This window comes from Alligator sinensis, unplaced genomic scaffold, assembly GCF_000455745.1.
Source record: "Alligator sinensis unplaced genomic scaffold, ASM45574v1 scaffold330_1, whole genome shotgun sequence".
Classification (NCBI taxonomy): Eukaryota; Metazoa; Chordata; order Crocodylia; family Alligatoridae; genus Alligator; species Alligator sinensis.
In genome coordinates this window covers 1,973,372-1,974,629 of record NW_005842178.1, presented here as the reverse complement: position 1 = coordinate 1,974,629, position 1,258 = coordinate 1,973,372, and the positions used below count along the sequence as shown (strand labels likewise).

The window sequence follows — 1,258 nt, the reverse complement described above, 5'->3', positions numbered from 1 at the left end:
TGGCAGGGGGGCAGGCTAGATGATCTGTTCAGGTCCCTCCTGACCCTAGCTACTATGAAACAACATAAGTTAGCCTTCCTTCTTCAGGATGAATCTCTCCTGTTTACAGTGCCAGCGTTGCTGGGTTGGCCATGTGCTATACGACACGTCTCCACAACAGCCTACCTACACCTTAAGATTCTTGCTATGTAGCACTGAATCCAACTACACAGGCCACTGCTTATAAGTGTCATTACAGAGACGCCCTATGCCTGAAGAAGGGTGACTGCACCCGAAAGCTTGCTAGGAACTTTTTTCCAACTACTCAGTTGGTCTAATAAAAGATATTGCATCTACTTAAAAGAACCTTGCCTGTCTGTCCTGAGACCAACACGGCTACAACCAAAAACCCAGCATTATAGAGCAGATGTGTTTTGCAAAACTTCCTTGGGGAATTTGTCAGAAACATTAAAAATAGTGCAGGTTTCCAGGTCGTGTTAGTGAACTAATATTTACTAACAAACCCGGAGGGAGACATAGCAACAGGCACAATTTCACGGTGACGGACTTTCCTGGAGTCCTGCCATTTTTGGTTACCCCTGAGCTATGTTAAACTGTAATCTGCGCATGGCTATAGCGTGAAAACAATTAATCTGTGAGTAGTCATAGTATGAATGTCAACAGGTGGTTGTCAGGGCACACGCGGTTTTTGTACGAACATTTTAATAGCACATTTAAGTAAAACAAAACACATACATAAAGCTGCTGCAGGCACAGAATAACACGGCCTCGTACCTCGCATGCTGACGCACATAATAGCTGACACAGCGCATATAATGGCAGCCAAGAGGAGGAGGAGGACCAGCAGGTAGGTGTGCAGGAGTCCCCCTCCGGTGCAGTTGAACCTCTCCTTGTGAACGGAGTACAGGACGAGAACGCCGACCCACCTGCGGGGACACAGACCGCGGCACGTCACAGCGGGGAAGCAACAAAACAAACGCGTCGCTGCAAAGCGGGGCCACTCACAAACCACCTCGTTTAAGTGTGACCTGAGCACCGGGACATCTCGGAAGTGCCAGAGGTGAGCAGGAGGTGGCGGCCTGTGCAATCCGCCCGAGGCCTGGCCTGGATGACACGCTGGGTGCAGCCCAGGCAACGGGGCAGCTGCCGCGTTAGCGGGTCCTGGGGTCTGGCAGCCGCCCAGGGCGCTCGGGGAACCGTGTCCCTGTCCCGAGGGGGAGCAGCTACCGGCGCGAGGGACACGCCCGACCCCGCCCCC

At 52.4% G+C, this 1,258-nt stretch overlaps 1 protein-coding gene across 2 annotated transcripts in view; it reads right to left on the bottom strand.

Annotated features, from left to right (window-relative positions):
* Window positions 1-921, bottom strand: part of DAGLB (diacylglycerol lipase beta) — a 27,905-nt gene extending 26,984 nt beyond the window's left edge. For both annotated transcript variants that reach the window (XR_003094635.1, XM_025206980.1), the window contains exon 1: window positions 775-921. Coding sequence is in view for 1 of the 2 variants with exons in the window: in XM_025206980.1 (XP_025062765.1) it covers window positions 775-793 (19 nt within the window). In the remaining variant the exon portion in view is untranslated. The remainder of the gene's footprint in view (window positions 1-774) is intronic.
* Window positions 922-1,258: the final 337 nt, after the last annotated feature.